We start from the raw sequence: 25,927 nt of genomic DNA on the forward strand, positions 1-25,927 counted from the left end.
CCTTTTGCACTACTTCATATTGATATTTGTTTATTTACCAATACATCTCGGATTGAAAAAAAAAAAGTTGTGCCTCTGTCACATGCATACATCATTTTGCATGTGTGCAAGTGCCTATGAAATCATACAGTTATCAGCAGCAGCATTTTTGCTGATGCTGTACAGCAAGAGTAAATTTCATTCACAGGGCTTTTAGGTCTCAAAGTAAAGAATATTGGCTTTACCAGTACTTGCTTTGCTTTTATTACTTTAACTATCTTACTTTTGTGTTCTGTCATTAATTAGGAGGTTTGATTCCAAACTAATGAATGCAAGCCATCCCTAATTGATACAGTTTGCCCAAAGGTTGGAGCGAGAACTTTTACTCTGGATGAAGACTACCATTCATGTGTGGGAGGTTTAAAAATCCCACGGTGTTGTGAGTTTGTTTATAGGACCAAGTTGTGATATTCTTGAGCACTGCAGGAACACTCATAAAGTAATGTATTTGGCTGCATTTTCTAAGCTTCACTTTCATTTATATGGATCCACAGTAATTCATAAATGAGGCCTTCGAGCCTGATTGTGTACATTATTTCTCAACAGCAATTTCTTGGAACTTTGATGTGAAAGCTGGCCTGTTCTCCAGCTGTGTTTCCTCTTCATAGAATAAGCTAGAGGCCCTTTCTAGTGGGAGCGACATAGAGAAATGAGGTGTCCAGGTAAAGTACACCTATTACCGGATATACGTTGTTATAACGCATGTTGTAACAACGCATGCCTTTACCACGCAAGTCTTACAACGCAAGTCGTTACAACGACTTGCGTTGGAGGGCGTGGATTTAGGAATCTTATAATTTTATATTCCAACACCAGTCCCCGTAACAGTGGGGAAGTTGTTGGAATATAAAATTGCAAGATTCCTTATCCCACAGCGCCATCCAGCGCAAGTCGTAGTAACGACTTGCGTTGTAATAGCTGCGGGGTAAAGGCACTGCGGTGTAAAAACCGCGTCGTAAACAATGTTCCCCCCTATTACCACTTATGCTCTGATTATGAGTCAGGAGGAGTGAAATTATCATATGATCATGAGAAAACCTCACCCCTGATTTTCTTCTGGCAGGAGCGGAGGTGGTTGGGGAGCATTTAATACTTCATCCCGCAGCCCATATCTACCACTTCCCTCCCATACTCCCCACCAACCCTATCTCCACCTCACACCACATAGAGGCCCCATATACATTTGCCACCTGGTCACAGCAGGTGGTAAATATATGCATTAAACCCCATGTAACTGTAAATCAAATGAGGTTTTGTAGTCAATAAATTCAGTCACACGTGGTTATTCTCTTTTCATGGGATTTATCTCATAATTGCACAGTACTGGGATGGAGTTACCTCGCGCTAGCATGCATTTTGGAGGCGGATGTACCATATGTACATGTACATGTATTTATATAGCGCAAATCACCGACACGGTATCTAAGCGCTTGCTTAGGGAACCCGTTCTGGTATTCCCCTGTGAGAAACCCTGGCAGGGTGTCCACAAGGTGAAAGCCAGGCATCCCACCGCGAGGGGCCGTAGTGGAGATTAAGCAAGCTATTGCCCAGAGTCACAGAGTGTGACCCCGTGAGTTGAGTAGGCACCGGAGCAAGAATTATCGAGTCCGTGGAATTTTTTTGAGCCCGAGACCCACCGAGGTGGGGAATTGAACCCTGGTCTACGGTCGATCTCAGCTTACGGGTCTGCCGCCTCTAACCACTGAGCCACGCTTCTCCACTCCACCCTACCAGGACCGTGCAATTTGTAATCAGGCCCTTAATGTACATTTACAGGCAGGCCCGGACTGGCCGTTGCAGGCACCGGGCAATCCCCCGGTCGGCCGCGAGGGTGGGGGCCGGTTTTCGGCCCCAGGGGGCCGGTTTTGTTACAGGGTCGTTTTTTGCAGCATAGCTGCAAAAACGGCATTGTAACAAAATCGGCCGAAAACCGGCCCTAGCACAGAGCGCGGTCGCACCCCCCAACCCCCTGGGGGGACGGGGGGGGGGGGGCGGCTGAACACTTTGCCAGGGCCGGTTTTGGTTCCCAGTCCGGCCCTGTTTACAGGAAAGAATAAACTATTGTTAAGGAAATCAGACTGTTAACTTCAGAACTGTACCATATTTATATGCTTCAGGTTGGAGCTAACTAGCATCTAGACAGCACCATGCGTTGTTTCCCGAGTGTCTGCATTAGAAACGTCACTGAGCATCTCGTATGATGGCTGTGAATGCCGGTAGTGTTAATTTTGGAAATTCGAGTGCTACATTTTTGTTATTTAAGCAAATACAAAAGCATTAATTACAGGGCAAATTACATCAGATAAATGTTCGCCTATTTTGATAGTAAAGCGTCCTCTTGCTGTTCCTCATATTTCACTGCAACAACAGTATCCGGGAGAGAGCTGTTCCACTGAACATCATAGAAGAAATGTAAATAAAACACTGCCAGAAGCCTTATCTAAACCTGATGTAGTAAAATGTTTCCTTCTAATTTTGTGATGTAGTCCCTTGAAAGTTCAGGCCTGCCTTCTTCAGAAGGCAGCGAGAGAGTGTGGGATGAGCTGCTGGGAAGGACCGCTAGTGGACAACCCGTGGGACGCTGAGGCTCTCTATTGGACCCCTCCAGACACAATTACAAGGGGATGCACTGACACTGGCAAGGCAAGCGAGTCCTCCTGGGACATCTGGGAAAAGTCAAGGAGACCAGATAGGTCAGAGTGATCCACATGCTTCTAGGTGGAAAACAAGAGCATCACTCCTCATTGCACCACAACAGCAACAGACGAAACATGTTTTTGAAGTATGGATCATTTAAAGGAAGCTGCTCAGCTGTATGTCTTCACTAAGTGTGCATCATTACAAGTGAGTGCGTGAAACCTGTCCTAGTACGGGAATCCTCTGAACACAGCTGTTGAATAACTTAAGTAAAAGTACAGGATACAGAGCCACACCTCCCTGTAAATCTGTGTGGTAGGGCTTACCTTGTAGATTCTGCAATGGCAAGGTCATTATGCCTCCTGCTGCAGCTGCCGCAACCAGCCCTTGGATGTTGCTGAGGTTGGCAGTAGGCAGAGTTAACACAAGTCCTTGTTGGCCACCCAGCTGTCCAGCCATGTTGAAAGGTATGAGGATTGGTTGGTTTAGGGCTGGAGTGCCACCTGGCATCACCCCAGCAACTGCAGAGGCCAACTGTTGTGCTGTCAGTAATGGCTGAAAAGGAAGGAATGATAATCATTCTCTTGAAATAAAAAAAAACATTTAAAGTTCTTTATGTTTAAAAATATATCTTTCTTTAGAAATTATTCACGTTTGCAAGAAATATAAAAAATATAAAGTGTATTTGTAAAACACACGTTCACCCAGAAGGTTATCTTGGCAGTGAATAACTGATGTTTATTGTTACCCAACTCAATTATACTAACTTTATCAACCACAGAAACACCGAAAGGCTGAGTGGACCAGCCGAGATTTAAATCTGTGACCATGAGGTCGAACACAGGCCCCTACAGTGGATGCATTAGTCCACTAAGCCACTATCTATCTATCTATCTATCTATCTATCTATCTATCTATCTATCTATCTATCTATCTATCTATCTATCTATCTATCTATCTATCTATCTATCTATCTATCTATCTATCTATCTATCTATCTATCTATCTATCTATCTATCTATCTATCTATCTATCTATCTATCTATCCATCTACTTGTCTGTCCATTTATCTATCTTTTGCTGTTGTTTGCTTGCTGCACATCTTGTTACTCATGAATCAGGCCAGACCCAGAGCAGATCCAAAATACATGCATTTCAGGAATGGCATATAAACTGAACTAAACCAGCTTGCTTTTCTATGAGCCTCCAGTCTGTGGTATCTGTAAGAATTCTGGACTGGACCCGATTACCAGTGGACTCTAAACAGCCCACCTTCAGACTCAGTTAGTCCCAGCAGATCTCTGAAGTAACTGAAAGGTGACATATGCCACTGTACAAACACCATCAATAAATAAGAGCAAGTGGAAGGATTGAGCACTACGTCAAGAGCTAGATGTCCTTCCATGGAATAGCTAGACAAAAGAGGATGTTGTCATTATCCAGTAGCAATGCATATCCTCAAACCCATTCATTACAATTAGAACACTGCTGTCCCTTTTTCAAATAAAGACGTCCTTGCATCTTTCATATAAAGGCACATGGCTTATATTTTCTCTTTCAACAAACAGATGAAACAAACCCAATGACTTGCAGCACTGGTGATTCTATTAATGAGGTCAATGGTGATGTAACATGTGCTTCTGCTGTGGTTTCATTTATGTAATTTGTGACGTGTGAGGCCGGGAGTGTTTCACAGCAATGTTATACTTCACAGCTAACCATTAACGATAAATTCCAGTCATGTTTTTTTAGGTTTTGGATCTATCTGGTGTAACACACACTGTTTTGAGACTTGACTAAACAATAAAAACTTACATTTAACAAAGATCTTTCAGGGGATCATTTAGTTTTATTTGCTATACATAGACCTCTACACAAAGTACCCACTGGGCGCACGATGCACAGTTTAGTGCTTACTTTCCCTCCATGTTAAAGAACAGTAGATGCTTCAGCACCCAGGCTAATGTGCTGCATTGGTAAATACATATAAGGTTCCAAAGGCACGACCAAATGCATTGCAAATGCTTGTTTATACTGCTGTAACTACTAAAATCAGGTTTGGGGATACAATCAGTGATACAGGCAAGTTCAAGGTTGAACGCTGAAAGCACAGCAAGATGCTTAAACTCGCTTTACCTCATGTCAGAGGAGGATAATGATGTGTGTTTTTAATGATAGGTGCTTGTTACAAATGCCAAGAACATGAGGCTTACATTTCTATAGACTCTCGAAGCCCTATAGAAGTTTCATTAGAACGAAACATTTCGCTACAAACAAAAGAATATTTGTGAGGCTTTAATCAATTTCAAGTATGATGATTTATGAATAAAAAATGGGGTTTTATTCCTACATCGCATCGTCTTGGACTTTCTCACATTGCATTCTTGTTTTTCTTCATCAATAATTCGGATTGTTTTGATCAATAAATATTGAGTGCTTAGTTTATTGTTTAAATTGAGTTACAGAATAATGTTCGGTTGTCACTGTGTTAGGGACTGTGGTGGGTGATCCCTGATGAACTCGGGCACCATTAAGGAAATGCTTTATTCATTCCTACTGGTATTGACAATAGTGATGTGTGTTTCTGTGCTAATACCTCTGCAACCATTTGTAAATGATGTGTTAGGTCCAAGGTTATGTTTAAAGTTATAAGATAAAGAGCTGCGTTAATACACCTCAATTCGAAGTTCCATTCAAAGAAACATTTTTCATATTGTAGATAGACTTTTGGCAAAATTCTCAGCTAAATGTAGCATTTTTGTCTGCCCTCCATTTGCTCCACGAATATTTTTATCACAACCATGCCCGAGTATTTGACATCAGTGCAAAGACATATTGCAATGTCACAAAATTGCATCAGCTCTGACCAGGCAATGATATTCCACGTTCATATGATGCATTCCTGTGTGTGAATCCAGAACTTAGATAAACATTAAGTTTAACTCGATACCCCTTCTTGATCTAGTGTTCTTTTTTACAAATATCTCAAAATATTGTTTCTGTAGCTAATTTCATAAGTATTGGCGTAGCTAATAGGTCTGGCTGTAAGCTAATTTATGCAAACTACATTAATGAATGGCTGCCTTCTTGAGTTTCCAAAGTAAAAAAGCCAGACGAATTCGGTTTGCTCCCTGGGGCGAAGACAGTGTTATTTCTGTAAGAGGAATCATTTCAGGGTAAAGTGAATGGAGTCCCGAGATGGGTCAGTAAAGAGTGTCCTATGAGCAGTGTATTATGTACAGGAAGGAGGCAGTAGATATTCAGCAGCAGAATACAGTCAGTGCCTCTAAAATAATGTTGTGGTTAATATTGTCTTTGGGGCAGTAAATGGTTCCTTGAAAGACTAGGGCCATGGATGATGTCATTGGACATTATATGGTGTCAATGAAAGGGGCTATATTCAGTATTCTGTAACTGAATGCAGTCAATGTCTCCTGGAGTGCACGTGTGATACTTTTTGGTGTTCTACAAGAAGTGCAGTAGACGGTGTGTTAGGAAAAACAAAAAGGTACTGCATTCTGTATACAAAGCATTTATGAAATGCATAATGTAATATGTGAAGATGTATTGTGCTTTGAAATGCAAAACAGTCCCTCATGCATTGGAATGTTAGCCCTCCATTGGTGGTAGAGTGATACCCCACACAGCAAACTGCATGAGGTGAGAGAGAAATGTTTTCTTTTTGCAAAGCCCACTTAACGTATATTCAAAGAATTGGTAGTAATAGGTCGTGCAGACAGCTGTGCTGTCAAGCCAGACCAAGAAAATAACTTAGGTGAGTTAACATAAGAAATCACAATATAGTACTGAGCCTTTCACAAAGCTTTATAATACTTTCACGAATCAGCCAAAAGTCAAATGTTTGTTTTTTAAAATGTTTTGTCTGTGTTAGATCTGGGGGTCTCTAGTTGGCAGGGGTAGGTACCACTGTCCAAATAGGGACCCTTGCTTCTAGTCAGGACAAGGAGATAACTCTCTGAGATAACCCCTGCTCGCCCTCTAGGTAGCTTGGCCTGAGCAGTCTAGGCTAATCAGAGGCAATGCGTAAAGTATTTGTACCAACACTCACAGTAACACAGTGAAAACACCACAAACTGATTCCACAACAGTTTAGAAAAATAAAGGTATTTATTCTAAAGCTACACAAGACCAAAACGATAAAAATCCAACATACACGGTTCAAGAATATGGTTTCAAAGAGTTCTTAAGGATGTGTTAAAGTTCTTCAAGTTGCGGTAAAAATAAACCACAGTTGCGTGAAAAGTTCACAGTTGCGTCACGTTTACTCACAGTACCTTTAGTTGCAACAAAGTTCCAAAAGCAGAAGCTGGTGCGGTGGAAAACAAGCGATGCGTTGCTCCTGAGACCCTGGGGAGGCGATGCGACAGCCCCGCTGCAGCAGCGGGCGTGTTGCGACGAATCCGGTCTGTATGGGGAGGAAGGCCACTTGTATGGATTCCGGTGCGTAGGTTCCGTAGGAAGTCTGTTCTCGCAAAGGCACGATGCGACGATCTCGTAGGTGCTGCGACGATCTCCGGGGCGACGATGCGCGGTCCAGCGGTGATCCTTTCTCTCGCAGCTCCTCGATGCGATGATTCTGCGACGACACTCGCAGCGACGTGATGCGGTCCGCAAGCAAGCGGTGCGGCGTTCTCACCCAGCGACGACAGGCTCTGCGACGATACTCGCAGCGATGTTCGATTCTCCCGCACCGGTCTGGTGCGTCCCGCAAACGGAGGATGCGACGTCTCTGGCAGCGGCGTCAGGCGCTGCGACGATCTCGACCTCCGTAGCGGCGGGAAACTTCTCGCACTGTCGGGGATGCGCTCCGCAAGCGAGCGATGCGACACTTTTCAATTTCAAAAGTCTCTCAAGCTTTAGTCTCAAGCTTCCCAGCACGGTCCAACCTCCAGAGGCCCCACAACTGGATCAAGCACTCTAGGAGGGACAGAACTCACTCAGCAGAGTTCAGGGAAGCTGGGGGTGAAGTCCTTTTGTTCCTGGGACTTCAAAACAGGGAGCCAGCTCTTCTCAGGCCCTTGGAGATTCCTTTCAAGACAGGGGACACAGCTCACAGCAAAGTCCTTCCCCTCTCCTTGGCAGCAAAGCAACAGCAGGTCAGTCCAGCAGAGCAACAGCAAGACAATCTTCCTTCTTCAGAGTCAGCTTTCTCCTTGGCAGAGGTTCCTTCTTGATTTCCAGGATGATCTAATTTTCTGTTGTCAGGGGTCCTGTACTTATACCCCTAAAGTCTTTGTTCTCTTGGTGCATGTGGGCCCTGTGCCCGGTCTGAACCAGTTCTGGGTGGATCCTGAGCACTTTGTTTTGGTGGCTGCATCTTTCCTTTCAGAGTGAGGGGCAGGGTCCTCAGCCGCCCAGCAGGGGGGTGGAGCCAGCATTGTGGAAGGCAGGCACAGCCCTATTCAGCCCAGGTGCTAACTCCTCCCACCACTCAAGTCATTCAGCCTAGTGCTGACTCATCCATCCTGCCGGGGAGTTCCCCAGCCCCTGTCACTCACAAACCAGACAGTCAATACACAAACAGGCCCAGGCACACAGAAGGTTCAGACAAGAGAACAGCAACTTTCTAAAAGTGCTGTTCTCAAACACAGGATTTAAAAACAACCTTTCCTAAAAGATGTGTTATTAAATTCTGAGTTCAGGGATACTAGATACTTATGTCCTATCTTGTTCCTATGGGAAGAAATGCTGTTAACCACTGTAGCCAGCATCCCCCATGTTAATCTATGGAGCAAGATAGCCTTACAATAGTGAAAAACGAAAATGGCTGTAATTCACTACCAGAACATGTTACCTGCACCAGTACATGCTCTACCTTTTACATACACTGCACCCTGCCCAGGGGGGTACCTTGGGCCTTCCATAGGGGTGACTGATGTGCACAAAAAGGGAAGGGTTAGGCCTGGTCAGTGGGGACACTGACCAGGAGGACATGGCAGTTCTAAACTGCCCATAGGCACTGCAGTGGCAGGCCTGAGACACCATTTTAGAGCTACTCATGTAGGTGGCACAATCAGTGCTGCAGGCCCACTAGTAGCATTGGTCATCACCAGCCCTGGCACACCCAGTGCACTTTACTAGGGACTTCATGGTGATACAAATATGCCAAACATGTATATTCAATCAGAATAACAATTTACACAGGGAGCACTTACACTCTGGCACTGGTCAGCAGTGGCAGAGTGTCCAAAGCATCTAAACCAGCAAAAACGAGATCCAGCACAGCATCAAAAATACAGGAGGTAGAGGCAAAAAGATAGGGGAAACCACGCCAAAGATGCCAGGTCTAACACGTGTCCCCTCCAGCTGAAAATGGGGAGAACTACCCACCCTCTTGGGAGTTCTCTTCACTAAGGCGGAAAAACCTGGACAGACCATCAGCGTTGGCGTGTTCCGTACCAGGGCGGTGTTCCACCGTAAAGTCCATTCCCTGTAGGGAGATGGACCACCTCAACAGCTTTGGGTTCTCACCCCTCATATGCATTAACCATCTGAGGGGCCTGTGGTCGGTCTGAACACGGAAGTGAGTCCCAAACAGGTAGGGCCTCAACTTTTTCAGAGCCCAGACCACAGCAAATGCTTCTCTCTCAATCGCACTCCACCTCTGTTCCCTGGGGAGTAGTCTCCTGCTAATGAAGGCTACCGGCTGGTCTCCTCCCTCCTCAGTGATCTGTGAGAGTACTGCTCCCACACCATGCTCTGAAGCGTCTGTCTGAACTATGAACTCACGAGAAAAGTCAGGTGCCTTGAGCACCGGCGCTGTGCACATAGCAGTTTTCAGGGTTTCAAAAGCAGTTTGGCAGGCGTCAGTCCAGTCAACTCTTTTGGGCAACTTCTTGGAAGTGAGTTCTGTCAAAGGGGCGACAATGGTGCCGTAGCCCTTGACAAAACGCCTGTAATACCCGGTGAGTCCTAAAAAGGCTCTCACCTCTGTCTGGGTCTTGGGGGGCTCCCAAGCCAGAATGGTATCAATCTTGGCCTGTAGGGGCGCCACCTGGCCGCTCCCCACCTGGTGTCCCAAATACACCACAGATCCCTGCCCTATCTGGCACTTGCTGGCCTTGATAGTGAGGCCTGCCTTTTGCAGAGCCTTCAACACTTCGCAGAGGTGTTGCAGATGTTCCTCCCACGTGGAGCTGAACACAGCAATGTCATCCAGGTATGCGGCGCTGAATTCCTCCAGCCCGGTCAGTACCTGGTTAACCAGCCTCTGGAATGTGGCAGGGGCATTCTTCAACCCAAAGGGCATGACACGGAACTGGAAGTGCCCCTCTGGCGTTGAAAATGCAGACCTCTCTTTGGCCCCATCAGTTAAGGCAATCTGCCAGTACCCCGAAGTCAAATCAAATGTACTGAGGTAGCGGGCAGCTCCTAACCGATCCACGAGCTCATCAGCTCTGGGGATGGGGTGTGCGTCAGTCTTCGTGACCGCATTGAGCCCACGGTAGTCCACGCAAAACCGGAGTTCTGTGGGGCCACCGGGGGTAGCAGCTTTCTTGGGGACCAAGACCACTGGGCTAGCCCAGGGGCTGCTGGAGGGCTCAATCACCCCTAGCGCCAACATCTTGGAAACCTCTTCCTTGATGCTGGCCCTGACCTTGTCAGCTACCCTGTAAAATTTCTGTTTCACAGGCAGACTGTCTCCAGTGTCCACATCATGGACGCACCAGTTGGTGACTCCTGGGGTCAGGGAGAACAGGGAGGAGAACTGACCCAACACTTGGCGACAGTCACTCTGCTGTTCTGGGGTCAGGGTGGGCGAGAGGACCACACCATCCACTGACCCATCTTGCTCCTTAACTGCCAGGAGGTCAGGGAGAGGATCACTATCCTCTTCCATTCCTGCATCTGTAGCCAGGAGCATGGTTACTTCAGACCTCTTAAAGTGGGGTTTGAGGCGGTTCACGTGCAAGACTCTCAGGGGCTGCCTGGGAGTCTTCATGTCAACCAGGTAGGTTACCTCGCTCTTCCTTTCCACCACCTCATATGGCCCAGTCCACTTGTCTTGGAGCGCACAAGGCTCCACTGGGGCCATCACCCACACTTCCTGCCCAGGTTGAAATTCGACCAGAGTGGTATTCTGGTCATACCATCTCTTCATTTCTTCCTGGCTTGCTTCCAGGTTCGCCTGAGCGAGCTTCCTGAAGCGTTGTGTCTGGTTGCGGATGGCCAGCACATAGCTGAACACATCCTGGGGGGTTTTCCCACGGGACTTTTCCCAACCCTCCTTCACCAGTGAGAGAGGTCCTCTAACAGGGTGGCCATACAGGAGTTCGAAGGGACTGAACCCTAAGGACTTCTGAGGCACCTCCCTGTAGGCAAACAACAGGCATGGTAACAAGACGTCCCACTTACGTCTCATGGGCTCCGCTAGGCCCATAATCATACCTTTCAGGGTCCGGTTGAACCTTTCAACCAACCCATTTCCTTGCGGGTGGTAAGGAGTGGTGAACTTATAAGTTACCCCACACTCCTCCCACAGAGACTTCATATACCTAGAGATGAAGTTGGTACCCCGGTCGGAGACCACCTCTCTGGGGAACCCCACACGGGAAAAGATCCCCATCAATGCACGGCCCACCACGGGTGCTGTGATTGTCCGGAGAGGGACTGCTTCCGGGTACCGAGTGGCATGGTCCACCAAGACCAGGATGAACCTGTTGCCTAAGGCTGTCTTGGGATCCAGGGGCCCTACGATGTCTATGCCCACCCGCTCGAAAGGGGTGCTCACCACTGGGAAGGGCTGAAGGGGGGCCTTCAGCTTCATTCCAGTCTTGCCACTGGCTTGACAGGTTTGGCAAGATCTGCAAAAGGAACCAACGTGCTTTCTCATCTGGGGCCAGTGAAAGTGGGTGACAAGCCGGTTTAGGGTCTTGTCTTGCCCCAGATGTCCTGCAAGAGGCACGTCATGAGCCAGACCCATTAGGAAGTTTCTGAAGCGCTCGGGTACCACCAGCACACGGGCTGCACGGGCTCAGCAAACTTAGGCTCACTATACAACAAGTCATCTTCCCAGTAGATAAAGTGATCTCTGGCTGCTCCACCTGCTGCCTGGTCTACAGCCTGTTGCCGCAGACCCTCGAGGGAAGGGCATTCTTTCTGCGCCTGGCAGAATTCCTCCCTGGAGGGACCACCTTCTTGCTGCCAATGGGTCAGCTCAGGCAATTCTCCCAGTTCGGCTACCTGTTCCCCTGTAGGTTCCAGGGCATCCCCCTCAGGTTCTGCTCCTTCCTGGACCGTGGGAACGGCTGGGGCTGGTTTCCCGCGCCCTCGGCCTCTTCCTCTCCTGGCAGGTCTCTGGGCCACTGTTTCAGGCTCCAGTTCTGCTGAATCACCCTTACTGGCTGCCATAGCACGCGTGGTCACACAGATCCACGCAGGCAGACCCAACATCTCCAAGTGAGTTCTGTGTTCTACATCCTTCCATGGAGAACTCTCCAGGTCGTTACCTAACAGACAGTCTACAGGCAAGGCATCACTGACAACTACCTCCAAAAGACCAGAGACTCCTCCCCATGCAAAGGGAACTTTCGCCAGCTTGCAGAGGCGCACTGAACTGTCAGCTGCCACTACAGGGCGGAGTACACCAGGGATGATTTGCTCTTCAGACACCCACTGACACCTCACGGATGTCACGCTGGCTCCTGTGTCTCTCAAAGCCTCAACCTCCCTCCCATTGATGGTCACCTTCTGCCCATATTTCTTAGTGTTAGAGGGCAGTAAGGTTTCCTGGACCATCTCTTGGTCTCCTAGAGAGACAAGGGTCATAACCGCTAACTCCCCCCAATCACTAGAAACCAAATCCCCTCCCAAAGCTACACTAGCTAACGCTGGGGTGGGGGCACCAGTGGGTGCTTGCTTCTTCTTGGGACATTTTGGAGCTATGTGGCCCACCTCATTGCAGTGATAGCAGGTAGGTGGGCCCCTGTTGTCTTTATTGTCCCGCCTGCCCTTAGAGGGCCATGGCTGCTTAGGTTTGGGGGTTTGGGATTCCTTTCCCTGGGAACTATTTTGGGGCCCTTCTGAGAACTCCTTTTGGTTACCCTTGTCCCCCCCACTCTTCTGCTGGGGACCCTGCCCACCTTTGGCTGTGGTACCCACAATTCCTCTGTGGACCCTGGTACTGGTCCAGCGGTCCGCCTCCTTAGCAAGCTCAATGGGGTCTGTCAGCTTGCTGTCTAAAAGATGCTGGCGCAGCTCTGGAACACAAAGACTACTCAAGTGCTCCCAACTGATTAAATGCAACAACCCCTTAAAATCAGTTACTTTACTGCCCTTCATCCAACCTTCCAGTGCACGCGAGTACAAATTCACACACTCCATCCAAGTCTCAGACTCTTTCTTCTTGGAGTTCCTAAACTGCAGCCTGTACTGCTCTGGGGTAAGGCCATACCTGAGACATAAGGCCTCCTTCATATTGGGGTAGGTCATGGCACCTGCTAATTCTAAGGGCTCTAGAGCACTCCTCCCAGATGCCTCAAAATGTTTCCACAGGCCCGCCCCCCAATGCTGATCAGGCACACCATTCATCTTCAATGCAATTTCATACGAAGTGAACCAGGCATAAATATCCTCACCCCTATGGTAATTCTGTACCAGGTCCTTGGGAATATATACTTTACCCCCATGCACTGGCTGCGCGCTGCCACCATTAGAACTGGCATCCACCTCCTTGGCTTTAAGATCCAGTTCTCTCATGCTCAACTCATGAGCCAAAAGCAATTTCTTCTCTTCTAAGGCGCGGGCACTTTTGCTCTCCTCCGCCGCCTTTTCTCTCTCTTTATCCATTTCAAATTGCTTCATTTGCATTCTCATTTTCATGACTTCCAATTCATATTCTCTTACTCTCTGATTTTCTTGTAACTCTTCTGGGGTGAGGCCCCTACCGGAGTGGTTGCTGCCAGCTCCTGAGCCTACTCTGCCCACTGGCAGATCTTTGATTTGAAAACCATTTTCTACATCCACATCATCTTCTCCCTCTTGTGCCTCCCAATGGGCCATCAAGATTTTCTGCAGCTCCTCCTTTCTGTAGGCGCTTTTTATGGGGCACTCAAACTCAAGGCAGAATTTCCTAAGTTGCTCAACTTTGTATGAATACAAATCTCCAATGGCAAACTCCATCTCTACTTCTGCCTCTTTACTGGGTGCCTTCCCATGCACAGACATGATGTGTTGAAGAGTTACTCAAAAATAGAAAAATCAAAACCAAAAACCAGTAGTATGCGGTGGCGTAGTGGTCTGCACTCACTAGTGATGTACACCAATTACTGTGGGTCAAGTACAAATACAAGTTCAAATCCCACCGCCTGACCACCAATGTTAGATCTGGGGGTCTCTAGTTGGCAGGGGTAGGTACCACTGTCCAAATAGGGACCCTTGCTTCTAGTCAGGACAAGGAGATAACTCTCTGAGATAACCCCTGCTCGCCCTCTAGGTAGCTTGGCCTGAGCAGTCTAGGCTAATCAGAGGCAATGCGTAAAGTATTTGTACCAACACTCACAGTAACACAGTGAAAACACCACAAACTGATTCCACAACAGTTTAGAAAAATAAAGGTATTTATTCTAAAGCTACACAAGACCAAAACGATAAAAATCCAACATACACGGTTCAAGAATATGGTTTCAAAGAGTTCTTAAGGATGCGTTAAAGTTCTTCAAGTTGCGGTAAAAATAAACCACAGTTGCGTGAAAAGTTCACAGTTGCGTCACGTTTACTCACAGTACCTTTAGTTGCAACAAAGTTCCAAAAGCAGAAGCTGGTGCGGTGGAAAACAAGCGATGCGTTGCTCCTGAGACCCTGGGGAGGCGATGCGACAGCCCCGCTGCAGCAGCGGGCGTGTTGCGACGAATCCGGTCTGTATGGGGAGGAAGGCCACTTGTATGGATTCCGGTGCGTAGGTTCCGTAGGAAGTCTGTTCTCGCAAAGGCACGATGCGACGATCTCGTAGGTGCTGCGACGATCTCCGGGGCGACGATGCGCGGTCCAGCGGTGATCCTTTCTCTCGCAGCTCCTCGATGCGATGATTCTGCGACGACACTCGCAGCGACGTGATGCGGTCCGCAAGCAAGCGGTGCGGCGTTCTCACCCAGCGACGACAGGCTCTGCGACGATACTCGCAGCGATGTTCGATTCTCCCGCACCGGTCTGGTGCGTCCCGCAAACGGAGGATGCGACGTCTCTGGCAGCGGCGTCAGGCGCTGCGACGATCTCGACCTCCGTAGCGGCGGGAAACTTCTCGCACTGTCGGGGATGCGCTCCGCAAGCGAGCGATGCGACACTTTTCAATTTCAAAAGTCTCTCAAGCTTTAGTCTCAAGCTTCCCAGCACGGTCCAACCTCCAGAGGCCCCACAACTGGATCAAGCACTCTAGGAGGGACAGAACTCACTCAGCAGAGTTCAGGGAAGCTGGGGGTGAAGTCCTTTTGTTCCTGGGACTTCAAAACAGGGAGCCAGCTCTTCTCAGGCCCTTGGAGATTCCTTTCAAGACAGGGGACACAGCTCACAGCAAAGTCCTTCCCCTCTCCTTGGCAGCAAAGCAACAGCAGGTCAGTCCAGCAGAGCAACAGCAAGACAATCTTCCTTCTTCAGAGTCAGCTTTCTCCTTGGCAGAGGTTCCTTCTTGATTTCCAGGATGATCTAATTTTCTGTTGTCAGGGGTCCTGTACTTATACCCCTAAAGTCTTTGTTCTCTTGGTGCATGTGGGCCCTGTGCCCGGTCTGAACCAGTTCTGGGTGGATCCTGAGCACTTTGTTTTGGTGGCTGCATCTTTCCTTTCAGAGTGAGGGGCAGGGTCCTCAGCCGCCCAGCAGGGGGGTGGAGCCAGCATTGTGGAAGGCAGGCACAGCCCTATTCAGCCCAGGTGCTAACTCCTCCCACCACTCAAGTCATTCAGCCTAGTGCTGACTCATCCATCCTGCCGGGGAGTTCCCCAGCCCCTGTCACTCACAAACCAGACAGTCAATACACAAACAGGCCCAGGCACACAGAAGGTTCAGACAAGAGAACAGCAACTTTCTAAAAGTGCTGTTCTCAAACACAGGATTTAAAAACAACCTTTCCTAAAAGATGTGTTATTAAATTCTGAGTTCAGGGATACTAGATACTTATGTCCTATCTTGTTCCTATGGGAAGAAATGCTGTTAACCACTGTAGCCAGCATCCCCCATGTTAATCTATGGAGCAAGATAGCCTTACAATAGTGAAAAACGAAAATGGCTGTAATTCACTACCAGAACATGTTACCTGCACCAGTACATGCTCTACCTTTTACATACACTGCACCCTGCCCAGGGGGGTACCTTGGGCCTTCCATAGGGGTGACTGATGTGCACAAAAAGGGAAGGGTTAGGCCTGGTCAGTGGGGACACTGACCAGGAGGACATGGCAGTTCTAAACTGCCCATAGGCACTGCAGTGGCAGGCCTGAGACACCATTTTAGAGCTACTCATGTAGGTGGCACAATCAGTGCTGCAGGCCCACTAGTAGCATTGGTCATCACCAGCCCTGGCACACCCAGTGCACTTTACTAGGGACTTCATGGTGATACAAATATGCCAAACATGTATATTCAATCAGAATAACAATTTACACAGGGAGCACTTACACTCTGGCACTGGTCAGCAGTGGCAGAGTGTCCAAAGCATCTAAACCAGCAAAAACGAGATCCAGCACAGCATCAAAAATACAGGAGGTAGAGGCAAAAAGATAGGGGAAACCACGCCAAAGATGCCAGGTCTAACAGTCTGCATCTGTCAAAAAGCACCACAGAGATTGGCAAAGCAAAAACAGCAAAATTCCTATGGGCTAAGCAATCTACTCATAACTATAGGGGCACTCTTGCTGTCACTGTAACGTGCATTTATGTTAACTGCATCAAAATAAACATGACATATAAAAATGCAAGATGTATTGGGCATTATGGTTCAACAAAGTCATCTCATTTTCCCCTCTGTATTAGCCAATGTGTTCCTATCTATTGAGCCGCTATATCCTACTCTGTAATATCTATGTGCTTACCACAGAGTCAGAATTAGGAACCCTGTATTTATGGTTATCTTGGTTTAATCATTTAAAAACATGTATTTATTATAGCTAAGGACTTTGGTTTCTTTTGATAGCCTGGAAGAGTAGAAATGGGGCCAAAACATTTTAAAACGAATCAAAATCAAAATTCAAATATTTTTTTTATATATTTTTAAGACTTCCAATTGTACATGACTAGTCCCTAAATACTTCCACTGTATTCCCATATTACATGTTTTGGGGTCAATTAATGAAGGCATGTAAGAATAAACAAAAGAGCACTACAGTAGTACTACTTTATGTACTCCAAAATACCATTGTGAATACGTCCAATCAAAGCTAATTTGCAATTGCATGACTTTCAACTGCTCTTCAGGCCCATCCAAGTCTTTGAAATAGCAATTTTTCTTATTAGGAAAGTATAAACGCCTACACTCCCTTTGGCTGCTACATCCTTTCAAAGTCTCTGTAACAGTGCTAGAAAGGTGCAGCAATAGTGTAGAGCAAGATGCTGAAGGAGTGGTTTTTAACTTTCTATTGTCAGAATTACCAAAAATGTAAGGTCTTTATCTATTAAAATAAAATAGTGTTTATAAATCTTAGTTGAAAGGGAATGCACAGCTATTTTACCACTCCATCCCCCTTGGTCTCATCCAGAATTATGAAGGTTTCAGTGCTGTCTGTGATTCCTTTCACTATTTATATAATAATCTACTTAAACCCACGTCACTCCAGTCTGGAATACGTTTTAAGCATATGCTAATTTAATCAACCAGTGTCTTCAAATCACATGAACCATCATCTACAGACATCAGCTACATGAGTTTAAGGGGAAACAAAAACGTCAGGCTGCTTTTTCAACTTAACAGGGCCTGTGGAAAGTCAAGTTAATGAAATCAGCTGCAATGGCCATTACTACCTACTTTTTAAAGGAAATTCGGCCGTTCCTCACAAAGAATTACCTTGTGACTATACCTACAGGCAGGGCTACGGATACACTAGAGTCAAAGGTTCAATTTTGTAGTATTCAAAAATAAATTAAAAAACTACAGCAAATGAGAATTCCGCAGCTAGAATGAGAATTTAAATCATTTTGAGTGGCCATTTAATTCGATTGGAACGGTAAAGCCCCTTGGAATTGCGAGATTCAGGGTAATTCCACAAATCTGGTGTGTTTCACCCAGAGACCCGACTGCTTGCTGCAGATGACTGCAGGGTAAAATGAACAGGAAATTAGATCAGAATGTCTGATTCCCCCAGTAAGTCCTCATTTCTAAGTGAGCCCTCTAGGCCCCACATGAAATACCCAGTATCCGCACCTGCCTCTCCGGAGTTGCAGTTACTCCTGGTTTCAGTAACTTCAGTGGAGCAGAGTTACCGTTTATAATTCAGGGTGGTTCTTTATGGGTCGTACTGATGTAATACATTATCTTTTTTACACACAATGCTTGATAAGGTCCGAAAATATTAACAATGCTAAAGTCACAAAATGCGAGTTAAATGGGGCCTTAGTTACATCACGAAGACAACTTTGACTAATCCCTAAAATCAACAGATGTTCCTTGGATTTAAGCCCCTCTTTAAAAGACCATGGACAACCTCTGCTCATATTTGCCACAAATAAAGTTGTGACTGCCAAGAAAACCCTAAACCTACACTTTTTCGAAGGCGCTTTTGTAGGAAATACTATGAGACCAGTATGCCTTCCTGTCCCTTGGACACTAATAGGTTAATAGTTAAATACATATCATATGCTAGGCAGACATATATGGTTGATGGGACAGGCAAGACTTGAATGAAAACAAAGACCAACAGACAAAAAAACTTACACGCATACACACAAACAAAAAGACGGCTACACAGACAAGCAGGCCAAGCAGAAAACTATAGGTATGAGAGATAATTCAGATAAAACACCATGAAAGACAAAAAGTCAGAACAGGCAGAGGAGAGGGTCAGCCACATAGACGGACAGATGGAGAGACCGACAGACATGTGTTCTGGTCTACCTTCACTTTGAGTTACCTTACTATCAGGCATTTATGCCGTGGAAAGAACGAGGCATATTACTTTCATCCTGGGACGTGGCTCCACAACTCTCAAGTCTGCTGCTGCAGCGCATTAACAATTACAAACATATTGCTCTATAAACGCCACCGTGTTTTTGCTCAGCATACAGTTTTGTCAACCTCAATAACCCGGAGCAGCATTAAAAATTGCATTCACTTTTTCTTACATTAAATTACTCCCAAGATTTATAAAAACGTTTGCCACAGAGGTCAAGGATGTAATCGTATCACACCAGTGACCCCGAGCATGCGGTCCTCCCACAACTTAGCCTCGAAACGCATTTTTGGCAGAAAAATGTTTTGTCATTTGATAGAAAGGAACAGCACGAGGACATAGACTCCGCCACAACTAAATTGGCTTAATGTCCACCAAGCAACACCCATTGAAGGTGCGTAGTTACAGAACCCCACTAAAAAGCTACTTTACTTTTAATGAGCGGCCGTGCACTCACCTGAGGCCCAACTTGGAATCCTGGGTGCGGCTGGCCGGGGTGATGCTGGTCGCCAGTGACTGTGTCGTGCTGTGCTGCGCTTCCTCTGGCCCCTGCAACAGAAAGACAAAGTCTATCTTTAATGAGCGCGCGGTCCACGGGATCCTCGCGCGGCGCTCGGTGTGATGTCACGCGGCATCAAGCGGGGAAGCTCTGCCTAAGTGGCTTATCAATAACGCGCGCGCTCAACTCACTTATCAGCTGCATAAATTATGCGAACACTTGTCCCGAGCAGGCGTCTCGCGCGGGGAGCTCCAGCGATCTGACAGCAGTGCAACCGAGCCCGTCATCGCCGGCTTAATGCGGGCTGCATTATACAACGATTTACATACATGGCTGCCCCGTGAGTGTGGGAACCGTCGTATCTTTTATGCTTAAGCAAGCAACAGCAATTCTAATTTCACAAAGCGCAAGCAAATCTGATACAGGAGCGAACAGCATCCAGCGCGCGATAGCTCAATAAAGCCTGACTGTCTGAATCTCATATATCTGCTGTGAAACAAATTAGTCGGTGTTTTTGAAGCAGCGCCAGATAGATCTATGTGTTATGAGTGCATATTACAGTTGTACCTCTCAAAATTCAATATATTTGGCGCCTTTCCTTATACCCTTCAGCAGAGCTAAAAAACAAACACCCCAATGGACTAATGTACCCAAGAACTTCGTCACCTGCAGAGGGCAGCAGAGGAGAGAATGCAGGATGCAAGTGGAGAACCAATGACATCAATGGGTTTTGACAAGCTCTCAATTCTGGCTTTGTGCATTCAAGCCTGCCTCGGTGTGGGAGGAGCTAAAGTTCATTACCCGTTGATGACCTGTATGGTTGCCTATGTGGAGCCTGTTGGTAGTCACTTGCCAGGGGGCAGAAGTCACTTTCGCTAAAAGGGAAACCCATCACAATAGTCATTTACAGTAAAGCTTAAGGTAGAGTCGAGGAGACAGTAACTGTAATGACCTCGGAATTGGTACAAGTAACTATTCAACCCCCACCGCCCTCCCCCATCCTGATGTAGATGCTTCATGGATGGGTATGGAGATGTAATTTTAATAATGTCATTTACTATTTGTTTTGAGAAATTTGACAACAAGGGGTTACAGCTTTCTATAGCTGGAAGCCAGAAAAGGCCTGGAATAGAAATAGTATGCCCTCACCCCGCTATCTGCTTTCAGTTTCTGGGCATATGTTGAATATTCAATGATAGCAGATAAGGATGCCAGGATGAGTGAAAAAGTCTGTGGCCATGTAATGGTGCCTGCTAAACATATTCCCTCGCCTAAATGCAGCACCACCACCCCCACCCCCAAGACCAGGCTTTTCATTTTAATGGTTTAAAAGATTCAGTCAATTTTCCTTAGGCAGTATGTGCAGCTTGCCAAATATGGCATGATATTAAATTCATTGTATACTAGCTGATGCTATATTACATTAGGCCTGTTTCTAGTATTATGATACTACAACTTAGATTTTTTTCCCCTAAAGATGTGCACAGGGAGAGGGGGGCTCAATTTCACAGCCATAACACACATAACCATAAAGTTGTTCACTGGCCGCTGTCCATACTACCTGATCAGAACTTATTGATTGAAGCATCATGGTCACACAGCGAGGTCACAGCAATGGGCGAATGGCTTAGTTCAATGCAGAATCGGAAGAGCCTAGCTTATTTTCCATTGCTTGGTTGATATAGATCTCCAGCAATAGAGTTGAGCACTGAATGCTGTCTATTGGTTCCATAGATTACCTTAATGCATCCTGGTATTTGGTAGTGTGCCGCTCGTCTATGTTAAACAGGCATAAGCACCTAATTTGCTTTACAAAGTTAGATGTTATATAGACAGTCTTGAATTGAGTCCTTGGAAAGAGTACGAAGGGAGATAGACATCAACCCCAACAAATTGCTCTGGATAAGGATATCAAGATCAACTGTGTGGAGTTTATGGCTTGGAAAAACAATTATTGTCAAATCAATGGATTGGTACTCTACAAGGACGAGTGATTGGCTTTGCCACTGCAACCCAATACATGAGTGAAGACACATGAACATACACATGCCCAGTGAACCTATTCCAAGATTGCCACCAAGGCACACACATGCATTGTGACACATGTGCACATGTGAATCATGACACATGCTTCGTGACATGTAGAGGCACAGTCAATGTCACCTGTGTTTGAACATTCATTGTTATCTAAGGGACAAGTATTAATTTACCATTGTAACTTGGCACATGATCATTTCAGTAAATTAAAATGTAAAAAAGACAAGAAGAAGCACATGCAATGCACGAAAAAGAAAGCAAAGGGCCCTTATACTAATAATAGTAAAAAGAAGAACAACAAGAATAATTAGAATATATAAAGAATGTGGATGGATGCATAGATGGATGGGTGGATAAACACTTGAGCTAGATGTTGAGTGGGGGGGGCATGAGGAGAAGTGTGTTGGGGAACTCAACATGAAGTGTAAGTGGCAAGCGGTGCAGCAGTACTTTGTCCATCGAGCACAATTAATAATGAAATTCACACAGGTGATTTCACAGCACATCAGCTCACTCTCTTGTTTAAATGATAGATTTACTCACAGTGATTGAGCAAGTGAGTGATCTGGTGTGTGTGAGAGTCTGTGAATGATTGAGAGAGCACGAGTAGATGTGAGTGAGTTCAGGTTTTTCACGACATGGGTGAGGTGTGTGAAATTTTGAGACGTCAATTTAGACAAGTCCTTCACAAAGAGGCCTCCTGGTAGTTTTGTCAAAATATTGAATTTTTTAAAATCCAAATCTACAAAACGATCGAATCTAGAATATCAAGTCCTGCTGTATTGTTTCGTGATAGTCGATATTCTTGATCAGATGATTGTGTGGATTGATATAAAAATATAATAAATGAATAATATAAAAGATAAGGGTGTTGAACACACTCCTGCCTTGCAGAGGCTCATTTCCCCAATTCTGGGTGGTGGAGGAAAGCTGGGGAAGGGTTTGGTGTGTTTCACGCAGAGCTGCTTCAGAGACACACGAGAGGATGAAGCCTGGTATATTTTGTGGAGCTGAGGCTGAGCTCACGAAAAACACTTGTGAAGTAGCCTCTATTTTGACGTGTAGCAGAAATCGCCGCGTTAAAGAGGCAGTTCTAGGCCAATTAACTCGCCCGCCAAAGAGAAGCACAAAAGACTCATTCTGACACGCTTACACATTTTAGAGAAGGCATTACCCGTTCAATTAAAATACATTATTCCGTTTTGGCTCAAGAGCATGGGTTCCTAAATAATGTAGACGAGTACACATACAAAGAAATTATTTCAACGAATTAAGCCGCCAATAAAATTGACTGCTACATATTATTCAATATACCTCCATCGCCACTGAAAAGTGTCAATCATAACAACATTTCAAAATGGGGTGAAGCAATAAGTGTGAGAAGCTATTATGCAGAAATCTGTAAATCTGATTAATTTGTAATACTTTTTGTGCAGTCTCAGAAATGGACATTGCTCTGGGAATACTTACGAGCACGCCTTGGAAATTTGCACATTGATTTAGGAGCAAACTAATAAAAACGCACAGACTTGCTGACATTTTATGAAGTGAATTCTGTCAGAATATGTTTGGCATTTTTAATGACCGCTGTCATTTAATAATCGGCGCTAGCTGACCTCCTGTAATTGGTAAAGGCACCCCCGCTATCCCAATAATGCAGCAAAGTGACCTTTGGGCCTTATTTTTAATATTTGATTTAGTTATATATTATGCTTGAACAAGTGGGAATTTGAGTTGTGGATGAATTATGCATTGCGAAAGTTAAGACATTTTTTAAGTATTCCCGTTTTTTTACGTATCTTAGCATTGCAATTTTTTAAGAACCACATTCATAAACGGCCCTATCCAATAGGGAGTCTTGAATATCAATCAATCAATAAAAGCTTTATTCGATTTTGTGCAAGAAAATCATAAAAGCATACATAATAAAAAATAGATATTAATTACATGGCCCTAAACTTTACCAACACAAAGTTAATAAGCAGTCTGTGCTAAGTTTCCATTCAGGTTCCTTCAAAAACTTCATATAGTAATGGTTTTTCTACATTTAATTACACTTTTTTAAAAGGATACGATTAACCTTGTGAAATATTAATTATCTGAAAATTGCAATAATGAAAAAGCTGGACGACACTGTCTCGGACTCAGCAACCTTAAGCTGGGTAATATGCATCTCCTTATTTGTGTTTCGTAAAATCTACAAAATAAAAATACATGTATTGTCGATTGCTGGGACATGTCATAGCATGAACAATTATTCAATATTTTGGACCAATTGTTTTTTTAGGGAGACTTGTTAAATGATGGAAAATCCCAAGTCTAAAATGAGTCAGTACGAATCTGTCATAATCACTTAATATGATTTTTCGGAACGGCTGAATACCATAAGTGGTCAATATCATTTAGTTAGACTGCACCGTAGGTCTTGAAGCCTCTGCTGAAAATCCGTTTGTTTCCAGATGTGTCATGCAGGTTCTTTTAAAATCCCTTCTGGAGACAGAGATTATGGGCCACGGGTCAACACAATATTCCAGGTGTCCAAGATCATTCATAAGGTCCTTAATGTATTTTAGCCACGGGATATCAAGTGCCCGCTGTAGCTTAAGACCATCTTTTAGGTTCTCACAATTAAAAGTGTTTTTTGAGGAATCCCAGATCCTGTGCCACAAGAGGACAGTTTGGACTTTTATTAGGTCCTAAATGTGCTGTAACTCTAATTCTGATTGACATACATAATTAGATGTGGTGCTCAGGACGGCTAATACAATTTTTAAAAAGGCATTCTCAACCAGCTGTATGGGTTTAGGATCGCAGAACTCCCACACCCCTGCACCCATATATGGCTGTTGTGACACAATTTGCCTGATATATATGCAACATCTTCGTGGGGTCTTCTACCCAACTTCCTTGAGAAGTTACCCAGGGCTGCCGTAGCTTTTATGAATAGTAACTTCCTGGCTTTTACTGCCTGGGTCCATGCCCCCTTCTGGTCGAAAAGGCTACCTAAGTAGGAAAATGTCATGTTAAATTCCACCTTTTTATTATCATTTAATAAGTCCCTGCATTTTGTGTTGCCTCTCCCACACTTCAAGATAAAAGAGTTTGACAAATTCACTCTAAGACCCAAGTTTTCTATATACACGGTATAGTTTGTCAGTTCCCGTTTAAGCCCTAATTGTGTTCGAGCCATTAGCACTGCATCGTCCGAGTACAGAAGGGCAGGTATAGAACGTTTATTTATCCGGGGCAGGTCCTGCCACTGATCCACCAAGGCTTGGCCTAACCCATTGATGTAAAGTGTAAATAAAAACGGTGCCAGGACACATCCATGTCTAATCCACCTCTTCACGTTGAACGGAGCAGTGCATTTGCCCGTAGCTCCATATTGAATCCTTGCTTTTGCATCGCTGTAGAGCTGCCTCAGAAACTGTACTAAATAGAGCTTCCACCCCCATGTCTGCCAATATCTTCCACAGTTTGACTTGCACTACACAGTCAAAGGCTGCTGTTAAGTCGAAGAACACCAGGTATAATCTGCCCTGTTTAGCCAGTGTTTACTTCCCCAGTAAGATGTTATGGTTAAGTCCTTGTTCCACTGTACCTAGGCCCTGTCTAAAGCCAAATTGTAGCTCAGATAGAATGTTATTATCTTCTGCCAATCCTGTAGCCGATTTAGCACTATACCGCGCAACCTTAACCAGGGAAAGTCTTGAGTAAATGTGACAGTTGATTGTGGCTGGGATGTTTATTTTAAGCATTGTAGATTTAATGGCATGCACAATAATGACATAGCATATGCAGTTTGTCACAAAATAGAAAAGGTACCCCCTGGAGATTTATTCTAGGTCTGGGATCAGGGGGAAAATTGAGACAAAATAATGCGCAAGTTCCCACTTGACCTATATACCTTCAATATCGTCTCTCAGTGCCCAATGTCTCGACCAATGGCTACTTCAAATACAACAACATGAAATTGAATTTATGTGGCTTTATTTCATTTGTTAGTCATTGTTATCTTATCTAATTTTTCAACATCATGTATAGTTGTATTTATCAACACAAATGTAGGTATTTAGTAAAAAAGTTTCAAATTTTTACATCAAAAATACACATATACAAAAACAGAAACACAATATATTGCACACTAATATATACAGACTGTACATCATAGTGTTTTTTGTGTATTCCCTTAAATCGTAAATCACTCCCCACTTCAAACAACACACAAACACATTCACAAAACAACCTCTCATTTGTGCCCCAGCCTGATCTCACATACACTTTAGAATATGTTCAGGAACGATCTCCAAATTCTTTTGTTGTTGTGGGCTGGGGTTTTCCAAACATACAGTCAACGTACGTTTCGGTGGTATCAGATATAAAAAAACACCTTCATCAGGACCACACGTAAACACCCATAACATATGGCGAAACAATATGGGGTAATCAGACTTTCTAATGTACTTTCATGTTATGCTTGATGGATCACCGCCACATCTCTTTTGATCACTAGGGCTACTGGAGCAACTGTTTTCATGTGCCCAGTGTTTTATTAGTCCTGGGGTTGTTTCTGTAGTAGACCACTTCCGTCATGCATAGTTATA

The 25,927-nt window shown here is 45.1% G+C and overlaps 1 protein-coding gene across 1 annotated transcript in view; it reads right to left on the reverse strand.

The window, feature by feature from the left end:
- POU6F2 (POU class 6 homeobox 2) overlaps positions 1-25,927 on the reverse strand; it is an 875,167-nt gene that overhangs the window by 529,905 nt on the left and 319,335 nt on the right. The window contains exons 2-3 of the mRNA XM_078685854.1: positions 19,245-19,336; positions 3,003-3,231 (exon numbers count right to left, since the gene is read on the reverse strand). Coding sequence (XP_078541980.1) covers positions 3,003-3,231; positions 19,245-19,336 — 321 coding nt within the window. The remainder of the gene's footprint in view (positions 1-3,002; positions 3,232-19,244; positions 19,337-25,927) is intronic.

This window comes from Lissotriton helveticus, chromosome 4_1 (assembly GCF_964261635.1).
Source record: "Lissotriton helveticus chromosome 4_1, aLisHel1.1, whole genome shotgun sequence".
In the NCBI taxonomy this organism is placed as follows: Eukaryota; Metazoa; Chordata; class Amphibia; order Caudata; family Salamandridae; genus Lissotriton; species Lissotriton helveticus.